Raw genomic sequence first — 17,688 nt, 5'->3', positions numbered from 1 at the left:
TTATGTATTTGTTACATCAGCATCCAACCACTTAATAAAAGAAAACAGAGCTCGCCCTCTTTCAGGCTGTTGCTTGAGCAGTTCTGTACAAAGTATTTCTAGCATTTGGTATCTGCACCAGCATTATGTTGTTAAAAAAAAACAACCCTGTGGTAGCCAGCTTGCATGAAGCATTTGGCTTCCCTCCACGAAGACCTCCACCCACGTTTATTCAATAGCTCTAACTGGCAGTGTGGTGAAATGTTTGACTTGTGGTTTTTTTTTTCTTTGCTGAAATCTCTCACTGAAAGTAGACATAAATGGAATAGCCTTTATTTCAGATTTTGGACCTTGGAGCCAAACCTACATTCAAACCTTTTGTTTATATATATTTGCTCTCTGGTTTGGGCATGTCTCTGTGTCTATTCTCTTACCAAAGAAGAGTCTGTGATAGTTCCCTGCCTCCCAGAAAGTTGTGATACCTGTGCTTGGTGTGTTCAGGTCCAACACTACACAAAAAATACTTTATTGTTGGCCTTATGCCAGCTGTAAAAGACCATCAGTTCAGTGTTTGGAGGACAAGTGTTGCAGTGGAACAGGGCACTTACCCTGAATTAGGGATGCAAAGGCAATTCACGGCTAACTCATTTTCTTCAGTTGCTGGCACCCTAATGAGGCTTTAAAATCAGCCTCCAATTTTTTCTGCATATGCTATCCTCATTTATTCCCTGCTGTTCATACTGAAATCAGCAGGGTGATGTGCTCAGTTAAATGCATTCACACGCAGGTGCCATATAGACACATCAGGTCAGGATTAAGTGGGGGCCAGGGTTAATCTGCTTTGATTAGCTGTTGCTCCAGTTGAGTTGCTATCATTAATTTTGTGCACTCCTTTCTCTGTGCAGGCTAATTTAGCAATTAGTGGAGGATTTCTTTTGGTGGGGCTGCAAAATGCCAGTCGGGAATCATTAATCTGGTCACAAAGCCTAGAGTGGAATACCTTAATGCAGCAAAAAATTCCCAATGGTTCAAAATTCCTTATGTCTCATGAACCATACATAGATGAAAAGGTTGTGAGGAAGAGAAGAGGAGGAGATGGACACAAGCACATGGCTTGGACATGTTGATGATTGGGCTAAACCCAGTAAGATGTCAGTAGGGCTGTACCAGCTGGTACTAGCAAAGCAAACCAAGGAATTGTGTCAGTGTTGGGTAAAAGTAGGCTGTGGTCTCCCTCCTCTTCCCTTTCTTTCCCCTGGAATGGTTTAGATTAAGCTCTCACTGCCTGTAAATAGTTTTCCTACTCCCATGTTTCAGTTTTCCTTTTTATTTCTCTTCTTCTCAAGTCCCTCTCTCAGTCCCTGGGTGCCCTCGCATTGGGCTGGACCTGCACCCCCATGGAGTAACACCAAGGGCTGTCCCTTCCCCCAGCCTCCCTCTGTGCCCTTTCCACCCCAGTTCCCCATGCATCCCTTTTAACTGAGGGTTTTTGCTGCTAGTTATTCCAGGACAGGCTGTCTGCTTTTCTCCTCAGGAAGCTTGGGAACAATTCAGCCAGGAGGCCAGAAGCAGATCAAAGGTCACTTCAGACTTGCAGGCAGAGGGGTTGGTTTGTGGCTTGCTTTTTTTTTTTTTTTTTTTTTTTTAAATTAAACTTAGGGTAGCATCATTGGAAGAATTAAAATTCAAATTAAGTTGGTGCTTTCATTCTTTTATTTGTGTGTACAGTATTTTCCTTCTCCTTGTTGCTGGGATTTTGCAACATTGAAAGAGGGTTTTTTTGTCTTGGGTTGTGGGGAGTTTTTTCCTGCCAGGAAAATTTTGATGTTGCAACATGGAAAACACAAGGCTTTGAGTACTTGCCCTTTGTTAAAGAAAGAGCCCCTTTAAGGGCTCACATCGTTATTCTGTTTATTGATGTGGAAGCCTGTCTTCTGAAGGCCCCTTTTTTCCTCTTCCTTAAAGAAAGGGCAAGAATTCAAGTACTCTGGTTTTCCATGTTATAACATCTGTGTATTTAGTTAGGGCACTGAAGAAGGGCTCATAAAAGCTTCAGTGTTTCCCTGTTGCATGTTTTCCCCTGAGGAAGTCTGTCATGCTGGAGGCAGTGTGGCTGTGTCTCAGAAGGAGCAGAAGCATCAGAGGGATCAAGTGGAGCATCTGCCTCTCCTTGCTCACAGCATGGGCACTTCATGTCTCTTCAGGGTAACTTGGGGTGTGGGAGTACCAAATATGAGCCATGGCCCCCTCACACCATCTGCTCAGTGCACAGAATGCTAATTTCTCATCTGAAGCCAATGTCTGGCGGGGGCTGCCTTTTTCTGCCTCCCTGCTGAAGGAAGATGAAGACTGCAAGTTTGGTTTTCCTTAGCCTGAGACTCTGGTTTGACTTGCCAGTTCTAGTTAGGCTTTTCCTTCAGCTTGGCTACCAGGATGGAGTTTCTCTCTGGCCCCACTTTTTGAAGCAAAGCTGTGGTGCTGAGAGGGAAGCAAGGCGTGGAGAAAGCAGCACAATGAGAATTCCAGCTCTGTAACCTGTGGTCCCCTGATACTGCTGTTTTCCTCCAGGGACTCTTTCCTCCAGGGACTTTTCATGTCTTGCATATTAAGAAGATGAAAAAGCAGAAAACATCAGAGTCAAAACTCATTTACATTGATTCTCTCCCTAGTGCTGTGAACCCAGGTTCTTATCTGCCTGCTGCTCCTCTAAGGCTTTTGCATGTGCTGCACATACCTAGCCAAAGGGATTTTCACTGGAAACTGCTTGAAAAAGTCAAGTCATACACATTGCTCTCACCTTTCTGAGCATGAGAGTGATGTAGGCACCAACAACCTGTCCCTAAGATTTGTGATGTTCAACCATTCTTCTGGATGATGCAGGACAAGGCACTCCAAAATCTGTGTTGAGCTGCCTTCAGGACCAGCTGCAGCAACATGTAATACCTGGTTGGAACAGGTTGCTGGTGTCTGATTCAGGCAGTGAAACCCAAGGGCTGAAGCATAGAAAATGGGTTTAACCTGCCTGCCTGGTCATCTTTGGCCCTATAGATGCCATGGACAGTGGAGCAATTCTCTTGAGTTGATCTGTGCACCTAGCTGCCCAGCAATGGAGAAATAAAGGTGTAGGAGGGAATTTTGCCTAGGTATGAAAAGAGAAGAGAAACACTTGCACAACCAGGTCTGAGCTCCCCGAAGGCTGGGAAGGCTGTGTTTGGATCTGAACTGAATCCAGCCTAGGCTCTAGAAAAAGCAATGCCATGACTTAGATTTCATAGTATGTCTCTGTCCTTGGCTTAGGTACACATGCCTGTGTCTGTGGATGAGCACTGTTGGTTACAGAGACATAAAATACCAGGAAGACCAAGTGCTTCTATTTTGGGCCACAAATTTCTGTGTATTCCTGGGTTTCTGTGCTAGCTCAGAAGTGCTCTTTAAGCAGCCACACTTTCTCCTTAACCCATCAAGATTCATGGGAAAATAGTGTGGAGAGCTCTAAAGGGGCAGGATTCACTTAGCAAGGAGTTCATCACAACAGTTGGGGTCACATCCACTAGAAAGTGGAAGCAGCCATCTCTTCACACAGCATCCTCTTACCTGCAATGCAAGAGGCTTCCCTGCTGAGCCTTCACAGACTAATTGCTCTTAGTTTAGTTTCCAGCTGATTGCATGATAGCTCTGTAAAATGGCTTTACCCTCTTTGGATATTTGCTCTGACATCAGAGTCCTTGATGTTTAGCCAGATGCTTTTGTTAACACTTCCATGCTGCTTCTTTGGTCAGCTTTGTGGGAACTTCACCAAGTTTGCTATTGGAAGTCCCTGCCTATGTGCTGTGCAGCCTGTGAATCTGAGTTCAGTTCTTGGAAGAATGAGGTAGGGGAAACCCACTGTGCTTGGGTCCAGCCTTGTTTCCACATTGGATTTTATGCTCTGCCTGTGGGGCAACTGCCAGCAAGAGGCAACTGCTATTTTATAGGGTACCAGGGGAAGAGAGAGCTCACAGTTCTTCTCTATTCATGATTATTTCTGTCTTCTGGCATCCCATCTGCAGAAACAGGAATTTTAAAAGAATATGAATGCTGGCTGACATCCTCAATCTCCTCACCCCTTTGGGAAGCCAGTCAAATCCCCTTCCCACTTTGACCTTCCCAATTTTACCCCTTGCTACCTTCCTGTTATCGTAGGTTTTAGTCTTCTTGAAGCTTTTTTGCCACAAGGATACACCAGAAGCAAAGCCACTGGCATCTGGCCCTATTTCAGTGCTGATTTATCATTCCAGGATGTGGTCCTGTCCTGCCCACAAAGGATCTAGATTGCACTCTTCTCTCTGCCCACAAAGAATCCAGATTGAACTCTTCTCTCTGAGTTTTTTATACAGTTCATGTAGCACATCCTAACACACAACTGTGTTAGAGTGGGGGAGGGCTGTCTTTAAGAAGAGCACAGTTAAAACAAGGACTTTGGCCACCCACGTGATGCTTAACTTTGCATGAATAAACCACCTGAGATTAACCTTAACCTGCACTGCTGCATGTCTTTTACTTCTGTTTCTAAGGTGCCTTTTTAAATGCTGCCTGGACTTGCTCTCTTTTCTATAAATGCTGCAAGTGATTCCCTTTAAATAGTTGCTGCTGACACAGCAGCTCAGATTGTATTTAGAGTGATGCTGTGGCCAGGATCCAGGCAAGTAGGAGTAGCAGGATCACATCCCTCTGCTGACCCTTGGGTATCCCTACAGCAATTCGTGGGCTTGTCTGTTGTCATCCTGTGGGCAATGGAAAGCTTTGGAGATGTGGCAGCTAGGGATGGGTTGATTGGTGCAAGAACAGATCTGGATCCTCCTCAGGTATTTCATATGAGGTTTGCAAATGTGCTTGTGCAAGGGGAATCCCTAGGCAAATTACCATGCAGGGTATGGCACATCCATCTCCACCTTCTTGCCCATGGCTTGTACTTGGGCAGCTGCCCTGTCTCATGGGGAGGGGTGGCAGGACAGCCCAAGCCCCCTACAAGAAGCTGTCCCCATCCACCACAATTTGTGTATGTGTGTTGGAGAGGGGAAGGGACTGTGTGTTTGTGTGTGTGTTGGTTGTCAGATCTCAGCCCTGCCCTGATACCACGGCCAGCTGGTGCAGGAGTCAGCTGAGGGCAGACGAGCCTCTCCTTACAGGTTGGGTGGGTAGGAAGGATTAATTTCCCCTTCCGTCCTAGCCACACCATCCTGGCTTTTCTCCATGCTAGTTCTGCCCAGGACATAGAAATTCACCAGCACATCCAGTGTCTTTGGGTTGTTCTTCTATTTCCTTTTCACTTTTTTTTTTTTTTTTCTTTTTTGTACAGTCCTTAAGAATAGCCTCTGTGCCTTTGAGCTGAGGCCCTTGTTTCCTAGATTTAGAGGGGAGAAGCAGGATAAAAGGCTATGAAAAGGCACCTATGACTTTCCAGCTACTTGACAAACAAGCCTAAGTCTCCATGTCTCTGCAAGACACTAGAAGATCTTTTCACCTTAAGGGCTCATGGAAGCAGGCATTGAAGACCAGCTAAGACAGGCAGATGACTGAGGTTGAAGGCTTTAGAGGGCTTGCCATCAACAAGTCCGGTCTCCAGGTCCTCCTCACCTTTTCTTCAGACATAGAGTGAAGGTGTGGGTTGCACTGTGACATGCAGCATGGCCACCTGTGCTTGTTCAGCAAATAACATCAGCAGCAGAGTGGGCTGTATTCTGGCCCCATCTGGAAACCAGGGCAGCCACAATCCTTACCCCTATAGGGAACGTCTTGCTAGGACTGTGGGCCTGCTCAGACTGGAAGAACCCATATCAAGACTTGCTGCTCTGTCAGCAGGATGCTTCTGCCACAGCCTCCATCCACCAGTGCCCTGGGCTTTCCCCTTCACTCGTGGGCAGCAGATGCTAACGCTGTGGCTGTACAGCAGAGGTGGAAGCAATTTTCCCACCCAGCCCAGTTGACTGAATGTTCTCAATCATCGCAATCAGTGAAAATGTTCTCAATCATCACAAAGGTCACATGTTTGCCTCTACGATACATTAGGACTATCAGTCTTGAGCAGCCCATGTGCTTTGAGCTCACACCATGTTGCTACTAGCACAGCCTAAGCTGATGAGCTCCTCTAGTACCCTCCTGCTGCCAGCCAAAATCCTGGCAAGTGTACAAAGCTGGGCCCAAGAATTGGCATTGATGATGTACAGCAAGGTGTGGTCTTTACCCAAAGGGCTGGCTTAGTTTGCTCAGCATGTGGTCCATGATGTAGCTGATGGGACCCCCTGCAAGGCAGAGTGATGGAGAATCAGTGAGGTAGGGTCACATCAGAGAGAAGGTTAATCTAGTGGGCAACAGCATTTGGGTTGCTGCCACAACTGGAGTTCTTTAGGGGGTTTGAGCATTGATTCAGGCATTGTCAGTGCACAGAAACATGATCACTGTATGGGATCTCCAACCACGATTGCATATGGGGTATGCAAGTCACTTAAAGCTTTTCTACCTGTTTTAACTAGCTCCTCAATATCAGCACACCAGTTGGGACTAAATATTTAAGGGGATTTCCTCAAAGCTACGCTGTCTTGCTCTGAAAACTTATAATTGTGTAGAATTAATATCCAGGTATTGAGAGAAGAAAAGTGCTTGTAGCTGTTACTCTAAGTTGTCTCCCAGGTCTGCTTCACCATGCAGTTTGCAGATCCTCCCTGACATTTAAATTGGTATTTACTTACTCTTCCAGTCTTGGGTTTTTCCATGTGGGGAATGGAGAGAGCTGGGAGAGGGAAAGATGAAGAGGCAGTGAAGAAAGTTGAGCTGTGTCTTGCCAGAGGAACAACTCCCCTAGTTCAGTGTTCACTATTTGGTACTGGGAAAGGATATTTAAACCCACAGAGTCATCCTCCCCTCCATCTGCTCCCTGTGTAGGCACATGGTGATGTGTGGGGTCTGGGAATAGTTTTTGTTGTATAAAAAATAACTGCTTCATCCATCCAACTTGATTTCATCAGATCTTGCAGCCTTTGAGAGGACCAAGCCCAACAGAAGAAGAAAGGCCTCATAAGACATACAGACGTGACAGCAGCCACAAGCCCTCACAGTAACTAAAAATCTTCATCTCTTCTGTCTTAGTTCTGGACACTGCAGGCCAAGAGGAGTTCAGTGCAATGCGGGAGCAGTACATGAGGACTGGGGATGGCTTCCTCATAGTCTACTCCGTGACGGACAAGGCCAGCTTTGAGCACGTGGACCGGTTCCACCAGCTGATCCTCAGAGTCAAGGACAGGTGGGTGACATGGAGCCAGGTGCTGCCTGACCCTCTCTGGACACCATGCCATGGGGATGGCTGCAAGTCTCACCCTGCCTTTCTCCTCCTGTGTGTCCTGTAGCAAATCCTTACATGCTTTGTGTGGCTTGGTAGACCTATGTATCAAAAATAAGAAGTGTTTTACCTTTTCTGATAAGCATCTGGTGCTTTCAGTGTGGAAAAGCTCAGTAGTGTTGTGATGGAGTGAAAATGAGTCTGGGAGAAACTCCAGCCAGAAGGGTCTGTCAGAGCAGTGTGAGGAAGGCAGACAGACACCTTTGGAGGTAACCTGTTTGGCTCTAAAGAGGGAGGAGGATGCTCCGTGCCCTGTACAGTCACTTTAGGAATGCCAGCAGGGAGTCAGCAAGCATTTGTTCCTAATCCTTTTGTGTGCTGGTGGCATCCTCCTTTCTCATACTTTGTGCCAAACAAACCTTAGAAGATCCTCCATAGTTTGGGGCTGTGAACAGGTGTCTTGAAAGTGAAAACACCTCACATTGGAAGGAATTACAAGGGGTATAATCCAATTAATGCATCATGCTCTGCAGCAACACTTTTCAATGAACACCTCTGTGTGACTGAGGAGAAAGCAAGAGAGGTTCCCTGCTCCCCTCCATCTGTGTGCAAGGGAGAAGGCAGCGCTGAGAGTTTAATTGTTGTAAGCAAATGTGTCCTGACTGAGCAAAGGGAAGCTGCCAGTTTTATCTCTAGGATAACTCCCTCTTCCCATCCCTGATCGAGGCGATGAATCCATCCACACTGGGTGGGGTGTGAATTAAGCCCTTATATGCCTGCAGCTCTGAAACACTTAGTTTTTCCATTCATAATGGCTTTTAATTATGGAAGTCATCAAGAAAAGCCACCAGAGGGTTCAGGACTCGTTGCTGGCTTCCTTTCACAGCTCTGAATAACTTCCCCACAGGAAGGGTGGACTCATATCATGTGAGGTTCACAGCTGACAGCTCTTCCAGTAAAGCATCCAAACAGAGGCCACAAGAGTGAAAAGTAAAGGAAAACCCACCCTTTGATTTCATCTAAATGAACAAAAATGTCAGTCACTCAGTCTGTCTCCTCAGTAAGGAGAAGCTTTTCTTCACTGCCAGCTCAGCTTGAGGAAAATTAAATCTGTTTCTGAAAGCTGAAGAGGACAGGACAAAGTCTCCTGTAACATGCCCCAAACCAGTGTCAGTTTGATCTAGTTTAACTGTGTGAAAATACAGTGCAGTAGTGATAGTTTTGCTTTGGATTGAAATTTTTACCCTTCCATATGCCGTGGATACACCCCGGGCAGCCTGTGAGAAGCAGGAAGTGAAACGGGCTCCTGAGGTTGTTTGTGTTTCCCTGCTCTGCGCTGCCGAAGCAGAGAGCTCAGGGAGCTTAATGCTTCATCCAAACCCTGAGCTTGCTCAGAAAATCGTAGCAATAGGAGCAGAGTGAGTAAAGAAACCATCCCGCCAGACCCACAGGTAGCATCACCCCAGTTTGCAAGCTAGGAGTCAGTTTTGGCAACTTAAAATCCAAAGGACTTGTAGGTTGCTGTGCAAGCAGAGCTGTTCAAAGCCTTCCTCTGGTTTCTTTCCATAAACTTCATTACAGTAAAACTTCCAGCTATAGTGCTTTGTCCAACTAGCAATCCTACGGCTTACAACAGGGAACAAAGTCCCCACAGAATTTTATGCCTGGTGTAAACAAGGCAAATGAGATACTGTCCAAATGTAATCCCTTTCTTATCAATGTGCTGCAAGCCAAAAAGGAATTAAGTAATACAGACAAGCAAGTGTTTTGCTCCAGAATGATCCGAGTCAAGATATATCAATGCTCAGGTATTAAAATTAAATCAAAGCCACATTATCAGAATGAATAACTATGAGACTCATTTAAAATGCAGAGTGCAGTACAGTATTTTTCCAGCCAGAGCAATGGGGCAATGTGCCAGAGGGAAGATGGAGCCCTTATCGTCTCGATGAAAAATGACGCAGAAAGACAGTTTGAAAATCCAGAGTTATTCAGGGAAGTGTTTTATGCAGAAATGAGTATGGCCAGCTGTTCTTACCACAGTCAAATCAACTTTGTTACAGCAGAGAACACAGGAATCATTTTAGGAGGGTTTAAAGTTAAATACAAGAAAATAATACTGCAATAACTGCCAATTATCAGAAGTGGTAGTATCCTAGCAGTGGGTAAAGGCCCTGTAGCATTTTACTTTCTGTGTGATGCAGCTGGAGGAGAGGCTGCTGTATAAGAGGTGGGGTGGGAAGCAGCTGCATTGCCAAGACCTCCAGTGACACGGGCTGGCTCAGTTTGGTTTAATCACCAGAGCTATGGGGCTTTCTGCCAGGGGGAGAGCCTGACCCACACACCTTGTCAGGAGAGCCCTGCACTGGCCTGTTGTGAATAGGTGGGTCTCTTCTCAGGGGGTGGCTGAAGACAGTCACATGCCTGGTAAAGTTAAAGAAATAACATTATTTCAGAGGAGGATAGTTTAGCTACAAAAGGATGGTTGCTCATCAGGTTTTTGATTTTCTGAAGCACGAGATGATAGGTAATAGCACCTGGAAACTTAGCAAGTATCTTCTGTTCCCTTCAGCCTCCTTCCAAATACCGTTGCCAGTCTTTCAGTTTGTCTTGGGTTAACAGCTGGTGGGGATCTTTGGTCCCAGTACTTTTCTCACCCATTTGATGCCCCTCTAAGAACCAACTCCCAGAATCCATCTTTTCTTCCCTCACAGTTGCTCTGAGTGGATGACCAGGATATGAACTGACACCAGTTCTTCTGCCATATCTCATTACTTTGCAATGACAAGCAGCTGCCAAGATAGTTACTGAGATGTCCTAACTGTTACAAGAGTCCCAGTCTCCTGTTCACGCTCTGTCTCTATGTCTCAGCTAACTTCCAGCCTAATTCTGTAGTTCTTTCTATACCTAGTTGGATCTTCAGTCTTAGCTATTCTGAGGTATTGCAAGAGAGGTAACAGTAAGGCCTGGAAGTGCCTTCAAATAAGAGTGAATGTGTGCATGCATGTAATTTGTCAAGTAAATTTTTCCAATATGAACATATGTGTAGCATGGTCTAAATCTGATGTATGTTCATTTGGTCTTTATATTTCTTCACACATATGTGGTATCTGAAAATAAGAGATGATGTCAGCATCAGAAAGTGAAACTTATGCTCAGCATTGTTATGGTAGTCTGCTAATAATTGGGTGATGGCTTTGGTTTCTTCCAGAGAGTCCTTTCCAATGATTTTGGTGGCAAACAAAGTTGATTTAATGCATTTACGGAAAATTACAAGAGAACAGGGAAGAGAAATGGCAACAAAACATAACGTAAGTTTGTGGGATTGTTTAATTGGTTGTTGCAAGTGCCATTACAGGGGTTCAGAATTGAATTTTTTTCTCATTCGGAGCTGATTTAAAGCATTTCTCGTACAATCAAACTTGCTATTACATTTTTGACTACTGCAAACTGGTAGCTATGCAGATTTCATACAGTAGGGTCAGTTCATCTTTGTAACTAGAACCTCTGCTGTGCACTAGGCTGTAGAAAAGCTGTGGCCATCATGAAGCCACATGAACAAGGCCTCTGCAGGTGGTGAGAAACATGAGGTGCTCAAAATGAAGGAAGAAAGTGAGAAGGCAGAGTCAGGCGTTAGGAAGTATACACAGGAATCTGTATGAAGTGAGATTGTTAAAGATAATGAAGTTGCAGGGTTGTTAAATCATCTAGGTTGGGCCCACTATCTTCACTCTGCATTATTCATGCTGTAGTTTAGCCCAAGAAATTGTTCTTGGATGGGTGTAGATGACACGATACTCCACCTCTAAATGCCAGCAGCCCTGAATACCCAGAGGGGAGCAACAGTTCCTGGAGGAAGAACTGGAAAGGTAAAGGCAAACAAGCCTGAGACCTCTGGGAAGCTTGCTGTGCCTAAGCAGCAAATGTGCAGTGTTTTTAAACAGGCCACAATGGGAGTTTGGCAGGGCATGTTCATTCCCTCCCCTCCCCAAGGATGTTCCTTTCTGTAGGAACCAGGGCACCCAAACTGCAACACAACATGTTGGATCCATCTGTACATGCACTCTTTGGAAAAGACCATGTACAAAAACACCTTATCAGAGGCCATTTTATAAATCTGCCAGTGTGCTGGACAAGCACTCTAGGAGGCCCCATCTGGCTGTCAGACTTTGAAGAAGAAGATCATTTTACTCTGAAGGGGAATTGTAGTCATGAAATATTCATGCAGTAGTCCTAATAAAATATGTTAAGCAAGAATTTTTGGCAAGTGCTTGTCTTTCAACAACCTTTGGCTGTTTTCATGTCTGCAAGCACAACTTGGGGGGAGAGAACTTCTGACAACATGAAGTCTGTGATTATTCTTCCCCAAACCTGGAGCTCTGATAGCAGCTGGTTTGCCTGGTGCTTATTCCAAACCTTTTGTAGGTGCTTGCTGACCTTGCTTGGGAGTGTGAAGGTGTTGATAGCAGTGTCATGACAACACTTTGTTTACCTGTATTTTCCTGAACTCTTCCTCACCCGCTTTCTCCAGCCTTTAGGGTTTTTCATTTTGAAATGTGTTTGCTACCAACATGTAGGCTGTTACAAGTCTTTTTCATGATACACTTCTCTCCCCCAGATTCCCTATATAGAAACGAGTGCCAAGGACCCACCTCTAAATGTTGACAAGGCCTTCCATGATCTTGTGAGGGTAATCAGGTAAGCTGGAAATTCTTCACTTGCTGGCTGCCCATGGATGGGACCTGCAGGAGTCCTGGCCTGGAGAGCCAGGAGCCAACTTTCTGGAGAGCAGGGGTTGGGTGGTTTTGTTGGGGATCAGAGATTTCTGGGGTTTATTAAACTTCTGTGTCCTGTGTCTGCATAGGGGTGCTACCAGCTCTTAGTTACCCTTCTAGAATCAGGCGGGTTGAGAACTAGCTGTGACTGTGATGAAAATACATGATTCAATGAAGAGAGCAAAGCTTTAAAAAGCTTAAATAGGCCTTTTTAAAAGCTTTGGACCAGTAATTTGGGTTCTCACAGCTTTGTCCTCTCAGGGTCTCACATTGCCAAAGGCTAAAAAGGACTAGCAAAAAAAACCTCAACAAAATTCTAATGTTGTAGGTGACTTCTAACGTTTTCAGCTTCCTAAATGGAAAAAAAAATTAAGCTGCTTTGTGTGAGAAACAGCATGACCTAATGGCTATGCCACAGGTTTCCTCCTCAGACTGCAGAGGTTTGTTCCCAGCTTTGGCACGAGCTGCCTGTGCTCGCCTTGGCAAACGCCGCTCTGGGGCCAACCCCAGCTCCGCTGCCGGCAGAACCCTGCAGGAAAAGAGCTGCACACACACACACACACACACACACACCTCGGAGTCTCAGCAGATAATCTCAAATCTCTCCCAGAAGATTTGTTTTTCTGGCACCGGTTGTCTTGCCAGATTTTTCTGGGCCCTCGTTTTTCGTGTTTTGGGAGGGTGCTGGGCTGCAATCGTGCTCCTCCCTGCTGTGCAGGCAAAGCGCCTCACTCGGCAATTAAACCATGAGGCATTTATTCACAGTGTATCTGTACTTGTGAATATCTTAGCACAGCCTCGAGTCAGCCTCCATCAAAAGCAGATGGTACTGCCCACTCTTCCCACATGTCTCAAAAGCAGGGGGCAGAAAGTCTTTGGAGAACTACAGAGCTGAGCTGGAAACATCCCAAGCTATTTCCCAACTGTTCTGTAACTAAGCATGAGCTGGCTAGATATTACTTTTGTATAATAGTGAGCTCCTACCACCAGCTATTCTACTGTGGAAAAGGAAAACCACACACACAGTAAAAATAAGATGGTGAGGCTCTGGTTTTCTACATAATGTAGAAAATGTTTATTTTGTTATGTTTTTCTACATAATGTGGCTCCTAATAGACATAGCATGGCAAGAGCATTGTAATGACACAAGGCTAAGTTCAAGCCCTGAAAATGCACTCTCTGTAACCTAAAAAATAGATGATGCACCTCAGTTCTCCGAGCAGGCACCATGAAAATAATTACCAGATGGGTGAAACCCTCCATGGCATCAAGAGCAGCAGAGATGCTCATGAGAGCTGGAACTTGGGTTAAGTCAGAGAGCAGGGATCCAGTGGTGGTTCTGTGGGATCCAGCTGGTTATTTGCCACAAAGCAGCTTTGCTTGGTCTTCAGGCATTGCTAATTGTCCACAGCCATAGAATAGAATCACACACCCATTCTTACTTTTTTTAAGTGAGATTTTCCAAACAAAATGTAAATCTACAGCTCCCTAATAACTGTGTCCTTCCTGGAGTGCTTTGCAATGTTGAGGAGGGTCCTTGGAGCCCATGAGGGTTTGCAGGGTGAGGACACTTCTTCAGGGCTGGCACTGTTTGTGTTTCTTGCACTTGGATGAGATGACTCCCAATTCAGTTGTCTTCATGCAAGAAGTTGTTGTCTGAAAGGAAACCAGAGAGGAGTGGGGTGATTGAGTCTGCCCAATAGATCTCTAAATTTCCTGATATCCCTTCTATGCTGCAGCATCTTGTACACAAGGGCTGTCACAGCAGAAGTCTTGAGCAGGCACAGGACATGGTTTTCTGGATCTCTGAAACAGTTCCAGAACACTGCGAACAGCTTGCAGCCGCTTAGTGTTTATCCAAATTAACTTCAAAGTATTTTTGAATTTTAGCTTTCTAGTTTTGAGCTCTAAAGTTTTATGGGTTACATGCCTCCAGCCTTCATATTCAATAAAAAAAAAAAGTCTTATTAACCAAAGCTGAGATATCCAGGTGGTTGCAACCATTTGGGAGCTGAGGCTGAAAGAAAAACATGAAATGAGGTGATTTGTCTCCCGGCTGTGTCTCATCCTGCTCTGGATAACTTGGTCTAAAAACTCAGTTTAGTGCCTGGCATATTACATAGGAAAGAGGTTTGTTGGTTAGACACTGTTTGAATCTACAGAAGTTGCCAATCTTCATATGGCTTATCTTTCAATAAAATATAAGTTTACAGGGTGCCTGTTGGGTGTTTGAACTATAAAGCTGCCTTCTGTTGAACTTGCATCTCTGGGCTGGCTGAGTGGCAAACTGGTACAAAGAGGCATTTGGGCAATGCCTCATCATAATGGAAAGGAAAAAACTATCAACATGACATTCTGGAGGTTGCTCACAGCCTGCCTGGCTGCCAGGGATTGGGGGGCAATGCAGGAGGGCTCTCAACAGCATATTTTACAACTGTGACATCAGGCAAGCAGGGCCATCTTTCTGGGGTCAGCTTGCTCTCCATGTTGTGGTGCTCTTCACAGCTCCCAGGGGAGGCCAGAGCCCCATTGGCAGCAGACCCTGTTTTTTCATTGCTATTTTTCATCCCCTTTCCATAACCCAAGTCCACAGCAAGGGTGATGCTGGCTGAAAGGCAGCTGTTCCAAGAGGGCTTTATTTCTCTGCGCACTCTATTTCTTTCACCATCCTCCCTAACAAGCATTAGCAGCAGTGTGATGGATGACTCTGCATTGCTTAAAGCAGCCCTGTTTCCCAGAGCAGCCCTGTGACAGGAGAAGAGGAGGCAGCACTTCACCCAGAGCAATGGGAGGCAAAGTGTCCTGGCAGGACATACATCCCTGCTGTTAGCCTGAATGCTTGAAAACCCACAGCACAGGTGGTTGTCTTCTTAGCTGTGTGGCATCAAAACCCATGTGATGGTGGAAGCGTTTATGTGGAGAGGGAGATAGCTAGGTATTTACAAATACACAAATTTTCCTCTTTGTCTTCCAAAACAGGCAACAGATCCCAGAGAAAAGCCAGAAGAAGAAGAAAAAGACCAAGTGGAGAGGGGACAGAGCCACGGGCTCCCACAAACTCCAGTGCGTGATTTTGTGACAGGACTGCCTGAGAGTGCCTCGGATGCCTCCCTCCTCACCCCTTGACCCACCCCCAGCCCAGGCAGGGGGCAGCAGCACAATGTCCCTGCCACCCCCTCAGGCTCCCCACAAGCAGCTCAGGCTCAGAGGAGGTGGCTGGAGGGGGTCTGGACAAATGCCCCCCCTCCAGAGGGGTGTTGCACATGGGGGCCAGCATGGGAGCCACACGAATGGGAGGCAGAAGGGATAAGCAGGACCTTGACTCTCAAACATCCCCAGCACCTTCCAAGGGCCTCCACGATGTTTATTTAAAAAAAAAAGGAGCAAAAGAAGAAAAAAGTAAAGAAAAAAAAAGTGTTGGTTTTATCTGCAAACATTTCTCCTTGTGACCCATTTCTGAACAGCCATGAATAGCTCCCCTGTTTGGTACAATCATCTGTGTATGCGTGGGGGAAGGGAAAGGCCTTTCTCTTTTTTTTTTTTTTTTTTTTTGTCCTCTTCTTCTTTTTCGTTGTTTGCTCAGCGAGTGTTGGGTTGCAAAGAAACACGGCTGGGGTTAGATTTTTTGCACTGAACTCTCTTTTGCGGCAGTGCCAAAACACAACTTCATATGAAAGTGCATAGATTTGGAGGAAGAAAATGAATTCCAGCTGCTCTGGGTGCTCCAGACATTGTGTCAGACTCTGGAGGGCAGCCAGCTCACGGACCATAAACTCCAGCGTAGGAAAGGAGGTTTGGGTTTGGATGATTTTTTTTTCTTACCCTTTGTCAAGAGGTTTTGTTTCTGTTTTGTGATTTGGGGCATGTCAAAATTAAGATGTTTTGTTAACCTGGAAGTATTTAAATTAAAGTAATTTACAATGAAAGGGTATGTCATCTTTAAGGGGCGGGGAGGTAGAAATGAATTTGTTATCTTGGTGTTGAATTTCTCCCTCGTAAATGTGTGTAAAGTGTTGTGATCTAAATCCCTATTTATTATTCCTTAACCTTTCCCTGCAAAGCGACTTTTGGGTTGATGAATTGTTTTGCTTTTCCCAGGCTCATCTCTCACATGCACAAAAATATCTGTTTATGGGCTCTGGCTCAAGGTTTTATCATTTCTTCTTCTCCCCCATTTGCTGAGAGTTGGTGACTTGAAAGGAAGAGGTGTTTTGAAAATTACTCAAGTGGGATGTGTCTCTTTATAAGCTTAGTGTATGTAATATGTCTCCCTGAAAATATTAGAGACTAAGTATCTTCATGCCTTATGAAAAGGCAAAGCAAAAAGCCTGCACCCGTTCAAGCCACCATCTGTGGTACCAGAGATGTGGTTGTGCCCATCCTGCAGGGGCCACATTTTCTCTCACACCTTTGCTGTCACTAAGAATTGCAGTGGCAATTTTTTGTCTCTAATTTAATAGATTGTCATCTGCTGGACTAAAGCCATCAGCTCCATTCACGGGGTCACCAAACTCCAATGAAAGCAACAACTTGCTTTTCATCAGCTTGAATCCTATTCAGATATGCTTCGTGAGCATGACTTCAAATATTGGCAGCGCATGAATGCCTGAGATTTGTGTGTCTGGGGGCAGAAAATCCTGGTATTGAATACTGAAGATCTGAATACTGTTCAAGATGGTGGATCATCACAAACTTGTTTATGTTTGTCTTTATAATCTATTTGTCACTGGGTTGCTTTTCTTGACTCCTTGCCTGGCCACGTTGTGAAGTGGGAGCTGTCTGGTGATTATTTTTCAGGTGAGTGCAGCTGATGAAAACATTTTCCTAGTCTGACCAGTCTTCAGCACAGCCAGAAGGTGGCAAATGTCTGTGGCTGGCCCAGCAGTCTGCTCACTGTAACACTGGCTCCTCTTCTCTGTCCCCTTTCATGTGATGACAGGTGCTGGGGCTGGATTAAGAGGGTGGATATTGGGAAGAAATACTTTTTGTAGACTCCTGAATTGGATGTGGGCCACAGGCTTCAGTAAAGTTGCAACACCCTGTGTCAACTGAGAGCTGGCTCCAGACCATCACAGCATTTCTCCCACTATGTTGTTTCCTTGTTGGCTGAACTGTGGTGACCGAAACCATCCGGGTCAAGTCTTGGCTCTTGGGACTTGCCACTGTGTTCTGGGGGTGAAGAGCTCCCTGTAGGCATCTCATTTGTTCTGCCTTGAAAACCTCTTGTAAATCAGAAGTTGTCTGACAGGTGCAACCAACCCAATTTGCTAGAATCCCTGTTACCTCTTTCCTGCCAGAATCCCTGTCTAGCCTGGTTACCAGCTTAATTTGTTTTAATTATACACAACTAATGCTATGGGATCTCCCACACAAGATGATGGCATTTTCAGGGAGCCCTGCTAATATCCCCTAGAGCCCTTCCACTTAAAAATAACCTGATATCTGCTGAAACCCCTCATCTTATTTTTATCTAAACCCTTGAGAATACTTGCTTGAAAACAGCATGTGTGTATCTTGAGTCACATCTGATGAGTACTTGGCACTGCATGTGAGAAATTATCTGCTTTTTTTGAACAATCTTAATTGTTTCTTCAGCTTCTTTAGCAACTAGCAGATACT

At 45.3% G+C, this 17,688-nt stretch overlaps 1 protein-coding gene across 5 annotated transcripts in view; it reads left to right on the top strand.

The window, feature by feature from the left end:
• The window catches only part of MRAS (muscle RAS oncogene homolog), a 38,804-nt gene extending 22,809 nt beyond the window's left edge, over nt 1-15,995 (top strand). For all 5 annotated transcript variants that reach the window (XM_071746752.1, XM_071746753.1, XM_071746750.1 and 2 more), the window contains 4 exons: nt 7,105-7,258; nt 10,506-10,605; nt 11,913-11,992; nt 15,049-15,995. In XM_071746752.1, the coding sequence (XP_071602853.1) occupies nt 7,105-7,258; nt 10,506-10,605; nt 11,913-11,992; nt 15,049-15,148 (434 nt within the window). In that variant the 3' untranslated portion in view covers nt 15,149-15,995. The remainder of the gene's footprint in view (nt 1-7,104; nt 7,259-10,505; nt 10,606-11,912; nt 11,993-15,048) is intronic.
• The last annotated feature ends 1,693 nt before the right edge of the window (nt 15,996-17,688 follow it).

The sequence above is a fragment of the Heliangelus exortis genome, chromosome 6 (assembly GCF_036169615.1).
Source record: "Heliangelus exortis chromosome 6, bHelExo1.hap1, whole genome shotgun sequence".
Classification (NCBI taxonomy): Eukaryota; Metazoa; Chordata; class Aves; order Apodiformes; family Trochilidae; genus Heliangelus; species Heliangelus exortis.
The sequence above is the reverse complement of the archived record's forward strand: the minus strand, read 5'-3'. Positions and strand labels throughout refer to the sequence as shown.